This window comes from Leucopleurus acutus (assembly GCF_964270905.1).
Source record: "Leucopleurus acutus genome assembly, chromosome: 2".
NCBI classification, from domain to species: Eukaryota; Metazoa; Chordata; class Mammalia; order Artiodactyla; family Delphinidae; genus Leucopleurus; species Leucopleurus acutus.
In genome coordinates, this window is record NC_139143.1 from 169,148,561 (window position 1) to 169,166,158 (window position 17,598).

General features: G+C 39.6%; 1 protein-coding gene across 12 annotated transcripts in view; it reads left to right on the forward strand.

Moving 5' to 3' along the window:
- The window catches only part of PUM1 (pumilio RNA binding family member 1), a 164,755-nt gene that overhangs the window by 59,237 nt on the left and 87,920 nt on the right, over positions 1 to 17,598 (forward strand). For 11 of the 12 annotated variants that reach the window (XM_082833315.1, XM_082833316.1, XM_082833306.1 and 8 more), the window contains one exon: positions 12,109 to 12,177. In XM_082833315.1, coding sequence (XP_082689441.1) covers positions 12,109 to 12,177 — 69 coding nt within the window. Of the gene's footprint in view, positions 1 to 8,535; positions 8,581 to 12,108; positions 12,178 to 17,598 lie in introns of all 12 variants that reach the window. The other variant, XM_082833308.1, reaches the window with a different exon arrangement.

The window sequence follows — 17,598 nt, forward strand, 5'->3', positions numbered from 1 at the left end:
AACTACTGAGCCCAAACACCCTGGGGCCTGCGCACCACAACTAGAGAAGAGAAAACATGCACTCCACAATTAGAGAGAAGCCTGCGCACCACAATGGACCACCAGGGAAGTCCCAGCCTGTATTATTTGTTATTTGACATGTTACAGAAAGTGTTTGCCATCTCCTATTTTTATTTATTAAAAAAAGATTTATTTTATTTTTAAAAATTTATTTATTTTTATTTATTATTTTTGGCTGTGTTTGGTCTTCGTTGCTGCACGCAGGCTTTCTCTAGTTGCGGGGAATGGGGGCTACTCTTAGTTGCGGTGCGCGGGCTTCTCTTGTTGCTGAGCACGGGCTCTAGAGCATGGGCTTCAGTAGATGCAGCGCATGGGCTCAGTAGTTGTGGCTGGTGGGCTCTAGAGCGCAGGCTCAGTAGTTGAGGTGCACGGGCTTAGTTGCTCTGCGGCATGTGGGATCTTCCCAGAGCAGGGCTCGAACCTGTGTCCCCTGCATTGGCAGGCATTCTTAGCCACTGCACCACCAGGGAAGCCTCTCCTATTTTTAAATAACAGCTTTACTAAGATATTATTCACATACCATAAAGTTCACCCTTAAGTTTACAATTTGGTGGTTTTTAGTGTTTTTATAGTGCTATGCAACCATCGTGCTTTCTAACACTAGAACATTTTTAGCACTCCCAAAAGAAACCCTGTACTCATTAGTAGTCATTGTCAATTTCCCCCTTTCCTAAGTCCCTGGCAAACAAAAACCTATTCTTGTCTCTCTACATTTGTTTGTTTTGGATATTTCATATAAATGGAATCATATAATATGTGGCCTTTTGTGTCTGGCTTCTTTCACTTAGCATGTTTTTAAGGTTCATGCACATTGTAGCATGTATCAGTACTTCGTATGGCAGTTTGCAGAATCTTAGTTCCCCACCAAGGATTAAACTGGTTAAGAATCTTCCTTCCAATACAGGGGACGCGAGTTCGATCCCTGGTGGGGGAACTAAGATCCCACATGCCACAGGGGCCACAGGGCAACTAAGCCCGCGAGCCACAACTGCTGAGCCCAAACACCCTGGGGCCTGCGCACCACAACTAGAGAAGAGAAAACATGCGCACCACAACTAGAGAAGAGAAAACACGCACTCCACAATTAGAGAGAAGCCTGCGCACCACAATGAAGAGCCCATGAGCTGCAACAAAAAAATCCCACATGCCTCAACGAAGATCCTGCATGCCACAACTAAGACCCGATGCAGCCAAATAAATAAGTAAATAAATAAATAAAGTAAAATAAAAATTTATTTTTAAAAAAGTGGTTTGAAAAAGTTTAAATACAGCAGGAATTATTAAATACAGCATCTATTCATTTACAGAATTTTATGTAGCTACTTAAAACATTTTTTAAAGTCTTAGAGAATACGTTTATGTGTAAGGATTCTATAATAGGCCACAAATCTACATACATAAAATGATATGTGTATATTTCCATATAGAGACATACACAAAATAAGACTGGAAGGTAATATACTCAAATGTTAACCTAAAACTTCATCAGTAGTTTCTACGTTTTCTATAATGTCAATGAAAAAAAATCAGAAAGAAGCTCCTGAAACTAAATTTAACATTTATGAAGTCTTTAATATATTATTACCTTTCAAACCAATAATCCTCTTCTAGAAACATCTTAATCAACTAAAATAAAGAATAAGCTTGGGCTTCCCTGGTGGCGCAGTGGTTGAGAGTCTTCTGCCGATGCAGGGGACACGGGTTTGTGCCCCGGTCCGGGAAGATCCCACATGCTGCGGAGCGACTAGGCCCGTGAGCCATGGCCACTGAGCCTGCGCGTCCGGAGCCTGTGCTCCGCAGCGGGAGAGGCCACAACAGTGAGAGGCCCGCATACCGCAAAAAAAAGAAAAGAGTAAGCTTTATAAGCAAAGGTGCTTATTGTGCACTTTTAAAAAATATTTTGCTATTTTTTTCTTATTTTTTTATTTTTTTGGCCATGTGGCATGTGGGATCTTAGTTCCCCAACCAGGGTTCAAACCTGCGCCCCCTGCATTGGTAGCGCAGCATCTTAACTACTGGACCACCAGGGAAGTCCCTCAAACCACTTTTCACATCACTGTGCCACGATGAAGATATTCGATAACAAATCTTTGCCCATATTTCTGGTTATTTGCTTAGGCTTAATTCCTAGAAGTAGAATTACTGGATCAAAAGGCATGAACGTTTATAAAACTTGATGCATATTGTCAAATTTCTTTCTTGAAAAGCTCGAAAAAGCATGACAATGTGTTCTTTTAAACAAGATAAGAATCATTTTAAAGAAGCTGGCTGTGGAAGTCATGTTTCTGCTATTTTGTCACTCCGAAGATTGAGGGTAATTTCTCACGTTACAAATATTTGTATGTAATGCCTGTCATGTTTTTAATACTGTGGGGTTTACTTTTAGGGAGATAAGACAAACTGCCATGGCACTATTGATAAAGTGCAGTTTTGCTACTTAGTAGATGTTATTTCAGTAGTTGAGAAGGCAGTAAGACACCTGTATCATGGTCTTTGAACTTCATTGTAAATTTCTTCACTCCTAGTCTGTCGAAAAGGGAGAACAGATCAACTAGAGAAGCAGGCTTTATATAAGTAGTCGTCCTCTCACCCCCGAATCAATCCGCAGAGACTACCACTGTAGGCATGCCTTGTAGTTGATAGTTCTTCCACTTACTTTTCACAATTGTTGTTTTCACTGGTAGTCTAAGTTGTACATCTATTAAAAAATATTCACTGTCTTACAATTTGTAGAAAATTTATATCAGTGGCTGTGGAGGCCCATAATTTGTTTTCTTTCACAGACTGTTCTTATGGTAAAAATTCTTACAAGCCTTTTATGCCTACTATTACATGTCCATTAGAGAGCACAGGGATGACAAAGTGAATCTCAAAAAATTTAATATTAGTAAAAGTTTGGAAAAGCAAATTCTGTGTCTTTTTTTGTGGACAAATATTTGTTATTTTCACATTATTTACATAGATTCTTACACTGTGCTGGTAAGATTCCAATGATGGCAAATATATTAAATTTGGTTTCATTGTTTGAAAAGAGCCTGATACACATTTGCCACAACTCGATTTAAGAACTTCTGGTGAACATTCTTGATTTAGTTTTTTTGCTTTTTCCATATGTCATCTTTTGAGATTGGTATTTCAGAATGAAACTTTTACTGCTAATGAAGACCCTTGATGTATCCTCTATTTGCAAATAACCATTTTTTGTTGTAAGTGTGATCTATAATAGTAGTTGTGTAGGAGTCTCTTTCATGCTTTTGGAATTTGTTCTTTTGGAAGTCAGGAGTATACCATTCAGACAGATTGCTACAGGTAGTAGTTTCCAGACAAGTGGAGATAAGATTTATCATTATCTTAAGTTTTACACTTATTAGGTTCTTCCATATCAATTAGACAGTTTCTCTCTCCAGTTAAAATGGCCTTGCTCTCCTTACTGATTTCAGCTTGATCATGATTGGTGAAATTAAGATGAAGACCGTCAGAACCAGCAATTGTGAGGTTTTTGTAGTTAAAGGTCACTAGTATCATAGGCTTTATTAACTGCTTCTGAAAATATTATTTATTCTTTTTACTTTATAAATTGTTTTTCTTTTATGTTTATGAAGTGCTGACATTTCCGTGAGGTGTATGTATTATGGTAGTATGGTAGCAAATCAATTTTGGTAACTTACAGTTTATCACTTGGGTCTGTTAACTATCCTAGCTGAATGCCATCAACACATTATATAATTTGGAACTTCAATGGTATTTAATTGCTAAAGGTAGTAGCAGTTTTTTTTAAATAAATTTGTTTACTTATTTACTTTTGGCTGCGTTAGGTCTTAATTGCTGCTCACAGGCTTTCTGTAGTTGTGCCGAGCAGGGGCTCCTCCTCGTTGTGGTGCCTGGGCTTCTCACTGCAGTGGCTTCTCTTGTTGCGGAGCATGGTCTCAAGGCATGCAGGCTTCAGTAGTTGTGGCATGCGGGCTCAGCAGTTGTGGCTAGTGGGCTCTAGAGCGCAGGCTCAGTAGTTGTGGCGCGCAGGCTTAGTTGCTCCATGGCATGTGGGATCTTCCCGGACCAGGGCTTGAACCCATGTACCCTGCATTGGCAGGCGGATTCCTTTTTTTTTTTTTTGCGGTACGCGGGCCCTCTGACTGTTGTGGCCTCTCCCGTTATGGAGCACAGGCTCCGGACGCGCAGGCTCAGCGGCCATGGCTCACGGGCCTAGCTGCTCTGCGGCATGTGGGATCTTCCCGGACCGGGGCACGAACCCGTGTCCCCTGCATCGGCAGGCGGACTATCAACCACTGCGCCACCAGGGAAGCCCGGCAGGCGGATTCTTAACCACTGCGTCACCAAGGAAGTCCAAGGTAGTAGCAGTTTTTAATGATACATAATAATAAAAAAAAATGGAAGTTCAGCGTAATCCTGGCTGCTGTGGTGACTTCATTTTCCTCCTGTATAAAAATAATGTAGGGCTTCCCTGGTGGCACAGTGGTTAAGAGTCCGCCTGCCAATGCCGGGGACGCGGGTTCGGGCGGACTCTACATGCTGCGGAGCAGCTGAGCCCCTATGGCGCAGCTGCTGAGCCCGCGTGCCACAACTGCTGAAGCCGGTGCCCCTGGAGCCCGTGCTCCGCAACGGGAGAGGCCACCGCGTTGGGAAGCCCACTCACCATGGCGAGGAGTGGCCTCCGCTCGCTGCAACTGGAGAGAACCCACGAGCAGTGTCGAAGACCCAACATGCAACCAAAAATAAAATAAACAAATAAATAAATAGAATTAGAAAAAAAACCAGTGTAGTAATCAGTTTCCAGAACAACAACTGTTTAAGCCAGGTGTCCTGGAGCCCTTGTGCTTATCTTTGATGAGAACAGAAAGAAGTGCTAGTAAAGGGGATAGAGAGCTGAATTTGAATTCCACTTCTGATCTTTATCTGCTATATGACTTTAGACAGATCATGCCTCTGAACCTTGGTCCTCATCTATAAAATGGAATAATGTCTATTTTGCAGTACAGTGCCTTGAAAACTCAGCAAATGCTGGTATTTAGTGTTGCTATTAACAGTGAATAAATAAGATCACGTAGTAGGGTTTGCCTCCTCCTAAGCTTAAAGAGTAGTCTTTTGTTTTTGTTTTTTCCCAGTAATCAAGAAGAATGTTGATTTATTTATATTTTATTAGAGGAATGTGATAACTTTTTGCTTTTCTCACAAAATGGGGATAAGAGTACCTGCATTTTCAAATTGTTACGAATATTAAAGAGATCATACAGCATATAAAGATTTTTATAGGACAGGACCTGGCACAAAGTAAGTCTCAGTAAATATTCGTTGTTGTTATTATTTATAATACAGATACAAGAAAGCAGAAGATGGTGTAGAACAGACTTATTAAATGTTTTTCCATTAATGATTAAATTCAGATTAGGTTAATCCTCGTATTCCATTTCTTCTTCTCATTGCTCAAGTTTCTTCTGCATTTGCTGGCTTTTTCTCTCTGGTATCCCCTTCCTGTAATGGTTCTTGGCACCAGCTCTTCTGCTTGTATTGTTCTGGGTCTATGTTAGTGAAATGGAGCCATCGTGATCTAGGCTTGCCTTTGCAAAAAATCCTCCAGGGGAACAAAGGTGTGGAGGAGAAAAATGCCTGAGAACTGAGATTCAGTGGTTGAGGAAATAAATATTCTAGTAAAGGCAGTTTTAGTCTCAAGGTATAGAAGTCTTTTCTGCTTGGCAAAAATTCAGGGCATTAAATGAGGGAACACCAGGGATTCTCTCTGAACCCCAGAGCAGGAAATATATACGTGGGCCTCCTGGGCACTAGGAGGCTTTTCTGTTTCCATAGGGGTTCCATAGTGTCTTGTCTCTGATTTTTTTCAGCACATTCTTTCTCTTCTTTGTGTTGACCATCTACTCCTTATTCACCGGGTTATACTTGACCCAAAATGACAGCTACAACTGCCAAGTGTTTAGGGAATTTCACTTTATCTCTCCATTGCTATCTGGCCTGAATGCTAAGGAGAAGTATCTGATTAGGTCAGTTTATCACTTCTCTTCAGGTACTAGGGGTTTGGCCATTTAGGAGAATACTTTTGTTATAGTTGTTTGTGGCCAGAGGTGGTGGGAATCACAAAGTTGCCCTTTCTAGGCAGGTGTCTTGAAATAGGTCTGTTACAGAAAATATTCAAAAAAGTGTTGCTTTGTTGAACTTTATTTTTCCAAGTGCACTACATAGCTCTGATTACTGTTTTAAAATATAGACTTCCAGTGTGATTTCATAAATACCAACTTAGTGGTACCTATTGTGTTTGAGTTGGGTTCTTGTATACAATCAACAGAGAAGTGGCCAAATTAGCTCAAGTGAGGGGACATTCATTGTAAAGACACCCTGAGCAGTTAAGTGACAGCAATCCGAGGACAGGAATGCTAGTAAAGTAAGGCCAAGAACTGAGCCAGAATGCTGTCAAAAGTTGCTTCATTTTTAGGTCTTTTATATTGGACTGCATGGACCACCATGGTAACCGCTTTGTTCTTTGAGATTTAATGTTCAGTAATATATATCTGCTTGAAAATCTGATAAATGTAATTTGTTACATATTTGGATCATTAACTCCTTAAATTTGGATTCCTTTATACCCAAGTCTGAGTTTCAGTGGGTTTTTTTTTTTCCTTGACTGCGATGTTGGCTGGCCAAAAGACAAAAATCTGAATAGAGAAGTAGGAGGAGAACCAGGAGATCATAGTGGTATGGAAGTCAGGGAATGAAGGAATTTGAGAAGGTGACTTTATTGAGATGTTTTTTTTTTTCTTATGAGAACGGAAAAAACATGAGCTTGAACTAGTGATGATTTTTATTTTTATATGTTGGAAGTTTCTGAATGGATTAGAATGGAAGTTTCTCTGAATTGAGGATTAGCTGGGAATTGAGAAGAGAGAAAAATGGTTGTACTTTGAAATGCTAAGTTTTAGAAAGTAAGTTAGACGTTTGTGTGATCTAGGTACTTCTAATATTGATTATGAAAATGCTGACCTATATAGAGAGAGGCTCACCTCCCTGGAATGACCAAAACCTACCCTTTGCTAACCGAGGATAGGGAAAGAAGAGATGGATGTATGGGGACATTTCAGTAACTTAAAGAGAATAACCTGTGAGATGGATATAGTTGAATAAATGCCTACTAGGTATTAGACATGTCTCATTTAATATATTTTTTAATGAATTTATTTATTTATGGCTGCATTGGGTCCTCGTTGCTGCACGCGGGCTTTCTCTAGTTGCGGTGAGTGGGGGCTACTCTTTGTTGCGATGCGCGGGCTTCTCATTGCGGTGACTTCTCATTGTGGTGGCTTCTCTTGTTGTGGAGCATGGGCCTAGGCACGTGGGCTTCAGTAGTTGTGGCTTGTGGGCTCTAGAGCGCAGGCTCAGTAGTTGCAGTGCACCGGCTTAGTTGCTCCATGGCATGTGGGATCTTCCTGGACCAGGGCTCGAGCCCGTGTCCCCTGCATTGGCAGGAGGATTCTCAACTACTGTGCCACCAGGGAAGTCCCTCATTTAGTCTTCATAGTAAACGTATAAAGTAGCCAGTGTTATCTCAGTTTTACAGATGGAAATAGTGAAGTGTATATCATTCATTGATTCTGATAAGTGTATGGGATGTTGGGTATGGTAAGTAGGGCTTCTCAAGGAATGCACTTTAGAATATCATTCTTAATGATTTGTAAAGTGATGCTTTTGCGTAATTTTTCATTTTTCAAATGTGATGTATAGTTCCGGGTTTATCTGTTTTGATTTTATAACTTCCTATGCGGTAAAACACCAACTTAATTTGCAAAATTATGATTCTAGTTAGGACAAGATCTATGTTAGAAGAAGACGACAGGTGTTGAGGCTTACAAAAGGAAGTTCTGGTATCTGGGAAATGGAAAGGAAACTCAGAAGCTAGGTCATTTGTACAGATGATATTCTTGGGTGGGATGAAGTGAGGAAATATGAGGTAGGTCAGACACTAACGTGGTTTTCTCACTTTGCCTCTTCAGTAAAGGGAGTAAGAGATGCTTTTATGGGGTGGGGCCTCAGTAGAGAAAGTCCTGGATGGGTGTGAGATGGGCAGCTGTCAAGTAGCCCACAGAGAAAAATAGGAAATAGTTTTGTGAAACCAGAGGTGATAGGTTATTTAGTGGAAGGCAGGAAGCCTTACAGACATTTAGCAAAAGTGAAGATGGAATTAGTAAGTCGTAGTAGAAATTAACATTAACCCTTCACTCAAATTGAATACTAGAGAAAGAGGGGGAGGTGTCGAGTACAAGAACTTGAAAAGATAGTTCTGTCCTGATGGGAGCATTTTCTTTGATTATAATTTACAGCCAGCTTTTCTCCTTTATGATAGAAAAGGTTTCTGTTACCTGCCCAAGAAGTTTCTTACAGTCGTCTGTTTTCATCATTTGATTTTTCTTGATTCCTGAGCGTCTTCTTCTGATCATTAGTTTTGTTTCCTAGGAAGAATTTTGTTGAGAGTCTGCCTGGTGTTGATGACCATATCAGGTATAGCTCCCATTATAAACAATAAGTTCCTGACTAGTTAAAAACACTTTTGTGAGAGTGACTTGGTTTATCTTGTCTACTCAACTGTGGGTAAATGGTTTAAAATGGAGTTTCTGTACTAGCAAAGGCTCCATTCTCGTTGTCTATAGGAGGTAGGAGGAGTAGTGGTTCACCTTGTATGTGGGGCAGAGAGAGACACACCCTGGAAGAGGGAGAGCTGGAGGAGGTGAACAGAGAGCTGAAGATAAAGAGAGGGTGAGGAGACCTGAGAGGGTGAGCGAGCCAGCAGATAAAACGTGGTAGAAGAGAGAATGACGGGTGGGTGGGAAGGCAGTATAGAAAGGGATGGAAATTGCTGTGAGGGAAGGATGGGCAAATTTTGAAGGTAGGGGGAGGAGACAGTGGAAAGCAAAGGCAAGAAGACCAAGAGAGCTGACTCATCAAAGCCCACAGCAAAAGCTGTGAAGGCAGTTCTATCTGGGGGTGGAAACTTCCTGTGGCTGCCCTGGAGGCAGCTTGATAACATAGAAAGGACATTGCACTTTGAATTGGAACATCTGGATTTAGATCCTGGAAATGCCATCTAAACACTCTTCCCTACTCAACAGTGGTTGGGGAAGGCATTTCTGTGAGGCTCAGTTCTAATCTCTCAAATGGGAATAATTACTGTGAGATTGCTGTAATGATTACATAAATATGCATATTGCATGTTCTCTGCCTTCCCTTACCATTCCTACTTTATTTTTTTCATTTTTGTAGCCACTCCTACTTTTTTCTTGGGAAATATAAATAGAATTCCAACATTCTTGGTTAAAACTATTTGTAGGTTTTTGGATTTTCAAGAAACGCCTAGCATCTAGTTAAATGCATGTTTAGATTCCACAGAAAAAGCTAGATGTAGAACTTTATGTGTTTAATTTACATGCTTTGTAAATGTTAACTCTGGCCTGAAGGTTCAAAATGATTTTATCTGACGTTTGTAGAGTTTAGCTAAGATGCTGTCCTCATCTCCCTTCCCCTCCTTTACCACCTGTAGTTTAGGAGCTTATTCAATGTGCTTACTGAAATAATGTAAACGCCTTGTACTGTGAGCCTAGCTTCTGTTTCAAGGCCCTTTGAAACTGTTTTACCACAGTAACAAGCCTTATCTCTATGTCTTTGTTCTCATATGGCTTAAATTTAGTGTCATTTTGAATTTTATAAATTTACATTTTTGTCAAGCATCCCAAAGCTGTTACATCTTAGTGACACAATGTATCATTTGTAGCATAGTGTCAGCTCTGGGTTTTGAAAATGTGTAATTTAAAACAACGCGACCCGGGCTTCCCTGGTGGTGCAGTGATTATGAATCCACCTTCAGATTCGAACCCTGGTCCACGAAGATCCCACATGCCGTGGAGCAACTAAGCCTGAGCACCACAGCTACTGAGCCTGTGCTCTAGAGCCCGTGCTCTGCAAAAAGAGAAGCCACTGCAATGAGAAGCCCGCGCTGCAACGAAGAGTAGCCTCCACTCGCCACAACTAGAGAAAGCCCATGCACAGCAAAGAAGACCCAACACAGCAAACAAAATAAAATAAATAAATTTAAAAAAAATAAAACAATGCGACTGTATTTTTATGTGGTGACAGTTCAGTCAAATTAAGATTATTGGGGTGGTATTCAGTCAGCATGTTAATAAAATCCTTAAATTGGTTCCCCCAGCTGTATTCAGGTTCGTGCTCCATACTCTACCCTCTCGCTGCCTGTCCCTAGTTTGACTCTCTTTGCATTTATCCACTGCTAGAAATTGTTCACATACATTTGGAGGTAGTGATGATTGGATGAGGGGGTTTGAGAAAGTCCTGCTTCAGACAATCAGCAGTCTTTCTCAGGTAGGCAGAATAGCTTTCCTCTTTATATTACTCAGCCATAAAAAGAAATGAAATTGAGTTATTTGTAGTGATGTGGATGGACCTAGAGTCTGTCATACAGAGTGAAGTAAGTCAGAAAGAAAAACAAATACCGTATGCTAACACATATGTATGGAATCTAAAGAAAAAAAAATGGTTCTGAAGAACCTAGGGGCAGGACAGGAATAAAGACACAGATGTAGAGAATGGACTTGAGGACATGGGGAGGGGGAAGGGTAAGCTGGGACGAAGTGAGAGAGTAGCATGGACATATATACACTACCAAATGTAAAATAGATAGCTAGTGGGAAGCAGTCGTGTAGCACAGGGAGATCAGCTCTGTGCTTTGTGACCACCTAGAGGAGTGGGATAGGGAGTGTGGGAGGGAGATGCAAGAGGGAGTAGATATGGGGATATATGTATATGTATAGCTGGTTCACTTTGTTACAAAGCAGAAACTAACACACCATTGTAAGGCCATTATACTCTAATAAAGGTGTTAAAGAAAGAAAAAGAATAACCTTCCTCTTTAATAAACAAGGGACATTACTCTAGCCTCAGGCAGCAAAGGTGACTTGTTGCTCATAACTGAGAGGACCAGTAGACTGTTGGACAGTAAAGGGTTTTTGAATTATGACTGTTTTGCGTAATCTATTCCACACTTCATTCTTGCTCTTAAATATTACCTTGTAGTAATGACCTTGGAGATGAGTTAATTGAAGTCTAGAAAGATTGTTATGATGTGGGTAGTACATTTAATGATAAGTAAAGTTTGAAGAGATCATTGTGATATGTGCTATTTTTTATTTCTTCTGGTTTTCAGATACTAGGAGCCCCCAGAGATATTCCAATATGGAGAAATGTTGGGGGCACTCCATTATATAGTTTGTAGCGCCTTTCAACCTGAGGTTTATCAAAGAAATACTGGCTTGGATCAAATGAATCCCCTAATTTGTACTTAACTGTTTTCACAAGGACTGTGGTCTGTGAGTCAGTAGCAAGATTTAGGTCACATAATCATCTACATACATTATTGCTCTTCAACATGTTGATCTTTACTTATTAAGTCAAAATGTATGGAAATACAGCTACAGTAATTCTCTCCCTCTCTTTTTTAAAGATTCTGCTTCCTTATTTATTTATCTATTTATTTATTTGGCTGCGTTGGGTCTTAGTTGCAGCACGCGGGCTCAGTAGTGGCAGCATGTGGGCTCTCTAGTTGTGGCGTGTGGGCTCTAGAGCGCGCAGGCTTAGTTGCCCCCATGGCTTGTGGGATCTTAGTTCCCCAACCAGGGATCGAACCCGCATCCCCTGCATTGGAAGGTGGATTCTTAACCTCTGGATCACCAGGGAAGTCCCTACTGTAATTCTTGTGTGATGGAATTTGCTTTTTCTTTTTCTGCATTATGTGTTTTTCATGTTTGAAAACAAAAGGGAATGGGAGGGGAGAAAGCAGGGGTCATTGCTGAACGCTGATGGTTAAAGGTAAGTGAATGTTTAATCTCAGTCACTTGATTATTGTTATTGTCTTGTCAATATCTGAAAGTAAACATAGAAAAGCTTTTCAGTTGTGTTAATGTGTATGTAAAATTCAAGATGCTAACTTGGAATTATTCCCTCCTCTATTCTAAACAATAGGTACGTTCTATGGATGAGCTGAATCACGATTTTCAAGCACTTGCTCTGGAGGGAAGAGCGATGGGAGAGGTAAGTGAATTGATGTGCCAGAAAAGTGGGCCTGTTTTTAAGAGAAGGTTGGAGCTGTCTTTCATCAAATGTGTCCGAATCTAGTCTCCAGAAGTATGTGCTTGCTTTTCCTTGTTGCCATCCTCATGATAGGAGTGGGATATTGCAGAATTTTGCCAAAACAATCTCATTATAAGAAGAATGTTAACTTTAGCCTAATGTCTTAAAAATAAAACAAAACCAAAATGTGAGCACAAATTAATATTATCTTAACCAGTCAGTTGTAAATTGAGGTGTTAAAATTTTACAAAATAGTTTTATATGCATAAAATGTCCTTAACCTTTGGCTCATTTTCCAGTTGTTAGGTTCTTTTGCAGTGGAAGGGAGTTTTAGATTGGATGCTAGTCAGAATACGTTGATAACCTATTTTTAGAGCAGTGTTATTTTTGAGGAAGTTGTTTAGACTTCCATTGTGAAGAGGGAATTGTTAGATTTCTGGTGAAATAATTCCAGAAGGTTGAGGCCTGAGCCAGTCATCCCTTATGTAGATAGAATTTAGAAACAAGAATTTTGGTTTGTTTGTAATGTTTAAAATTTGCAGAAACAAAATTTACCATCCATTATATTGATAGTGAAGATTGCCATAGTTCTAAAAGAAAGAGGAATATAAATCAAGTATAGCAGGTTTCTGGTGCTTCTAGATGTTGACAATAAGAGTGTATTGGTGATAGGTAGAACGTACAGGTTGAATTAATGGCTAAAGATGTCACAGGTTCACAAACTGGGGGCATTTGCTTGTGATTTTTTTTGTTCTGGAGAAGTAGCCTTAGGTTTTTTCTTCTGTTTTATATTTTGTATATCTAATATTTAAAAGCCCCCATATCTATTTTAATGTTTTAAAGGAGGGAGAATAGCTGTATTCTGGATTCTCTTTTATACTATTCATTAAATACATTTGTTCTTTGATTTAGCCAATATTCTTTGATCCAGGCACTGTTCTAGGTTCCAGGGACTCAAAATTAAGATAATTTCCTGATTTATAACAAATATTCATTTACTACCATTGTGGCTGGGCATTAGTTAAAGTCTTTGTGTTTTGATCCTAAGATTCTTGCTTCCTTGGTTATAAGATTTTGTTTCCAACTTTTCTGAATCATCTTGTGGTCAGAGTCGAGTGTCCTATTATCTTGGGTTCATGGGGTTTTGGCCTGTTTTTGTGTTTCCTCTAGAGCTTGAAGAACAGATTGGTAGGTGTTCTTATGTTTCCTGTGCCTGCCTAATATTAATGAAACAGTGCACATCAATAAACCCTATCTGGTTATTGAGTAAGTGATTTTCTTACTAAATTTCTGGAGCACAGTTTGAACAGAAAGTTAACAGATGTGTCATATTAATTATAGATGGGGAAACTGCATTCATCTGCTTCCGCACTCCTGTGGTTCTAACCTGGTCCACTCTAAGCCCAGTCTTTTAAAATTAGTTACACAGTATAAAAATAATGCCCTGTTACTGTTTTGTAAAACTTCATAATCTTTAAAGACTTAACTTAATTGAAGAAGAGTGAACAGAAAGTGAATTTTATTTAAATTAACAACAAACATATTTAAAAAATCATTTTCTTCTTCCAAAAATATCCCTTCCCCACAAGGTCTCCAGACCGCACCTCCTTATTTTTGTTAGAGATGTCATTTTTTGATGTTTGTATGTAATTCATCAGAGCTAGGTGTTGGCATATGTAAATAACTAAACAAAGTACATTCCAACAGTAATGCAGTGTCACTCTTCTTTCCTTATTATTAACAAAGTGTAATAATAATAGCTACCATTTGTTGACCATCTATTAGGTAGATGCTAAGAGGTTTGTATGCATTATCTCATCAGTAACTCTCTCAGGATGGTTCTGTTACCCAGATAAGGAAAAATTTTGCTCAGGGTCACACATCTAGAAAGTGATGGAGCTGGGACTCTGACCTGGCTACCTCTCCAAAGCACGTGCCCTTAGAGTAAATGAAACCAATACTTATAAAATAATTGATGGTAAAAATTTCATTTTAGTAAGCTTTATAACAGTTGATATTTGGGGAAGGATTTTAAAAAACGCTTAATACACTTCCCTTCCAAAATACACTTAACTGAAGTTATTTTTTGAAAGCATAACCCAGTGTCCAGGCACAAAGGGGACAACTAAGTTAAGTATGGAGTGAGGTTTTTGTATTCAAGGAACTCTTTCTTTAGCTAGTTGAGGAAGGAGTGAATACACATGACAACAGAAAGAGTTCACTGCGTTTCTTTGTATGGTTCCTGTTTTGAGAAGAGAGTGATCAGTATTGGCAGGAGTAGTTTGTGATTACTTGGATGGAGGTATAGGACTTGGGAAACGTCCTCTAGTTTAGTTAGGATTCACATAGGTATAGGTTGGGGGAATGTTTTTTGCAGAGATACAAGGGAGATGGGCACAAAAGAGAGATGAAGAAAGCTAGCTTTTATAATAAAATAAAAAAGCATAGTTTCTAATTAGTTTAACGTCATTAAATTTACTTCCCTTTAAACAATAAAGCATCTCTGGGAGGGGATGTGTGTAAATGTAGTGTTTACCCATATAAAAACTAAAATTGCAAGTAAATTGCATGGATTTATAAAGCCAGGCACAGTATTTTTTTGCTGCAGTTATTTTATTTGTATTTGTGTGTGTCTGTGTGCTTGTGTGAGAGTCCCCATTAGGGCAGATGATACCTATGTTCAAGGGTGTGTGAATCTTTAGAGTTCAGAGAGAATTGCCTCGATTCAAAGTAATTGATTTCTAGTAAAGTTAGTGCTGCCTGGCTCTTGCAACTTTTTTTTTTCCTCATCAAAGCCAGTGCTAGACTCCTGGAGTCACTTTGCTAGATAGTGTTTCTTAGAAATCTTGCTCAGAGGTGACTACTTAAAACTTTGCCTTCAAACCTTGCTGGTTGTCTGAAGTACAGCTAGCTGTTCTTAGCTGAAGGACACTCTACAAGTGCTTTACTTACCTCCTATTCTAAAAAGTCAACATAAAAAGGAAGATAGGAAAATGTCTTAGGCTTAGGGCTACAAATTATTTTCAAATATTTCATCCACTCTCCTTGCTAGCAGCCCCTTTCATTCAACTTTAAGTCCAGTCCTGAAAAGTTTAAAGGCACAGATTATTTCTGTTAGTTGAGTATTCAAGAGTGTGTCTTTGTAGTACTGAGGAAGGCTCATTGACCTGATGTTTCTGGGTTCTGTTTCTGCCTTGGTTGGTTTATGGTCTTGCATGACTTATTTATTTTACGTCCTGAAAAAGCATTTGCAAAGAGGATAGTGGTTCTCGTTTGAAAGTACTTTGAGAGTCTTTGAAAGAAAAGCCACCTTATTCTGAATAATTGGTTTTCTCACTTTTAAAAACCAAGGAACTTTTTTTAAGAGTCCTTAATGTTTTACATGTAGTAAACCTGACAGCGTTCAGGGACATTAAAATAACAGTGATTATTTCTGGAATAAATGGAATGTATTTAGGTATGTGGCCCTTCATCTTTGTTTTAGAAAACTGAAGCATAGAAAAGCTTTCTATGCTTTTTTACAAACACGTTTGTAAACCTGAGGAATGAAATCTGGAAGGTGCATCTGTATGTAGAGTGATAATGAATCCTACCACGTTCCTGGAAGTAGAGTAAGGTGAGATGTATTTAAAACATAGCTGCAGGTTCTCATTAGACATTACATAGGATTTCTGCCTGTAAGTGTGAGAGCAGAATGGCTTGTAGAGGAAGGAATTCGACAATGATTTGGAGAGCTCTTAACCCAAAGAAAGGTATAACTTGATGGGGTGAAGAGCTCACTTGATGAGAACCCTGATGCCACCGCTTTTGGCCTTGCCTCAGGCATTCATCTTCTTTGGACTTTGCTTTTTTTCATCCATAAGACACACATGTTGGACTAGATAGTTTTCCAGGACCCTTTTAAGTCTAAGATTCTTGGAGTTTGCCCTTATTTCTAGCTTTAAAAAGATAGAAAATAGGACTAGTTCTCCTTTTTCTAGGATATGCCAGAGGGTATCTAAAAGATGTGTTTCTTTAGAGTGTGATGTAGAGGTTCTGTAAGTTTTCATTGGATTCTCTAAGTGACTCATTCACTGTGCAGCTACATAAGACATTGAAGTGTCTGTCCATCAGGGCTCATAGGGTGGTAATTGTGAAATCGGGACAAGTAGGAGCCTAATGTGGATACCAAGTCCACATCTTTCCATCATGGCATGATGGCTCACAGAATTGGAGGCTTTTGGGTAGCTCAAAGTACTTTTTTTTGTGTGTGTGTGGTACGTGGGCCTCTCACTGTTGTGGCCTCTCCCGTTGCACAACGCAGGCTCAGTGGCCATGGCTCACGGGCCCAGCTGCTCCGCGGCATGTGGGATCCTCCCGGACCGGGGCACGAACCTGTGTTCCCTGCATCGGCAGGCGGACTCTCAACCACTGCGCCACCAGGGAAGCCCTAAAAGTACTTTTATGATCCACAGCCCTAGAGGGGCTAACCTCACACTGTAAATTCCTTGCAGTTAGGGTCCCATAAGAGTAACTCAGTTGACTCTAAACTGGGTTGAATTTTGGAAAGGAGATGTGTTGTCTGCTAGCAAGATCATGCAGCCTTTCTTGCAGAAAGGATGAAAAATAAATAGAGCCTGTGGTGCATTATAAAAATATCTGGCCAAGCAGTGTAACACATCCTTTTTCCCCCAAAATGCAGCTTTTGAGTATGCATAGGAATGGTAAAAGCTGCCTAGTTCCATTAACTTTGTATTAATACCATTTGGTTGTTGGGCATTTTTGACATCTTTTATTAAAATGAAATGGTTCCTTTAGAGAAGACATAGCTAGCCAGGCCAAGTGTTATGGAGAAAGTTAATAACTTTCCTTTATTAGGTTAATGACCATGTTAGAGGTGAAGTGACCTTTTTATGAGTCTTGTTTAGGAAGTTCCTGGGATCTCATAATAGTTTTGGGATTAGGATTGGGCATTTTGAAGAAGATGATAAGAAGGTATCTTCTAACCCTGAGAACATGGGTGCATCTGACATTTAGAACCTGGTGCCCAGTTCTGTCCTGTCACTTTGAGACCTGTGTCGAACCCCATGCATTCCAATATCTGCCTTCTGTCCTGCACTGGGAAGAATGGGTGGACTTAACCCTGTATATGTTAAGCTATCTTGGAATGTTTGAATGCAGTAAAACATGCTTCTCTGCATCAGGAAATAGCTGATCCACATGCTGCTTAATCTGTCTTCATTAAATTTCTTCCCTTTTATCCTCCTTTGTCTAAAATGTTTTTATTCTTTTTATCCACATCAGTATGCTTTATTTGAAAGTAAGCTAATTAACTACAGTAATACATAAACACTTTTCAAAACACATTGGCATTGATTTCATTACCTATGTGAATCTCCCAAC